The sequence below is a fragment of the Daphnia pulicaria genome, chromosome 7 (assembly GCF_021234035.1).
Source record: "Daphnia pulicaria isolate SC F1-1A chromosome 7, SC_F0-13Bv2, whole genome shotgun sequence".
NCBI classification, from domain to species: domain Eukaryota; kingdom Metazoa; phylum Arthropoda; class Branchiopoda; order Diplostraca; family Daphniidae; genus Daphnia; species Daphnia pulicaria.
The window spans coordinates 9,690,672-9,691,759 of NC_060919.1; the positions used below are offsets into that span (position 1 = coordinate 9,690,672).

Below are 1,088 nucleotides of genomic sequence, written 5' to 3' on the forward strand. Positions count from 1 at the left end.
ATATGATCAGGATTTTCAGCAGCTTTATCAAGTAAAGGGGGATCATCAATTTCGTCAGGGGAATCAGAGTCAATGTTATTCAATCCATCCCTTTCGTCATCAGCTTCTTCATCAGAATTACAATTAGGCTGAGTGACTAAATTTTTACGGGATCGTTCAGTTGGATCGATTGTTGACTCTATTTGAGGCATAGCTTCATCAGTCCATAACATAGTTTCATATAACGGTTTTAGTCGATTACAGTGTACAAGTTGGGCTTTAAATGAACTATCGGCTATTTCGACCGTTCGATTTTTATTTACTTTGATTATCCTATACGGGCCCTTAAACTTGGAAGTAAATTTTCTATTGTCGCCTTTTTGAACTACTCTTACATCTAACAAAACTCTATCACCCGTCTTGTAATTAAAAAGTTTAGCCCGCTTATTATATTGCTCCCTCTGTTGTTCCCTCGTTTTTTTGTTATACTCATGGGCTCGTTGAAAACTATAACGCAGTCTCTCCAAAAGGGAATCAACATAATTAGCAGAAGGGACTGGGTCTGGGACTGCCCCTAATATTTTGTTGATGGGAAAGTTAACATCACGGCCAAAACACATATAATACGGACTTTCATTGGTTGAAGAATGTATCGATGAACGGTATGCAAAGCACACTTCACCCAAAACATCTTCCCAATTATCATGATGACCATCAATTAATTCTTTACGCAACATAGTCGTCATAGTACGATTAAAGCGCTCGGTTTCCCCATTACTAGCCGGATTATAAGCGGTAGTAAAACGTTGCTCAATATTTAATTTTTTACAAAAATATCGCATTAATTTAGAAGTAAAATTTGTGCCTCGATCAGAAACAATCGCTAAAGGCGGGCCATGCATTAAAACAATATTTTTGTATACGCAATCAGCAGTAGTTTGAGCCGTTTGATCGGGAAAAGCAACTGCTGTTACGAATTTTGTAAAATAGTCAGTCATTACACAAATACAGTTATAGCCGTTTAGCGAAATAGGAGAAATAGGCCCTAAAAAGTCAATACCGATTATCTGAAATGGAGCTTTAGCTAACTCATGAGGAAAAAGATAAGC

General features: G+C 37.2%; 1 protein-coding gene across 1 annotated transcript in view; it reads left to right on the top strand.

The window, feature by feature from the left end:
• Positions 1-800, top strand: part of LOC124348710 — a 4,457-nt gene extending 3,657 nt beyond the window's left edge. The window contains exon 2 of the mRNA XM_046798985.1: positions 719-800. Within this exon, the coding sequence (XP_046654941.1) occupies positions 719-800 (82 nt within the window). The remainder of the gene's footprint in view (positions 1-718) is intronic.
• Positions 801-1,088: the final 288 nt, after the last annotated feature.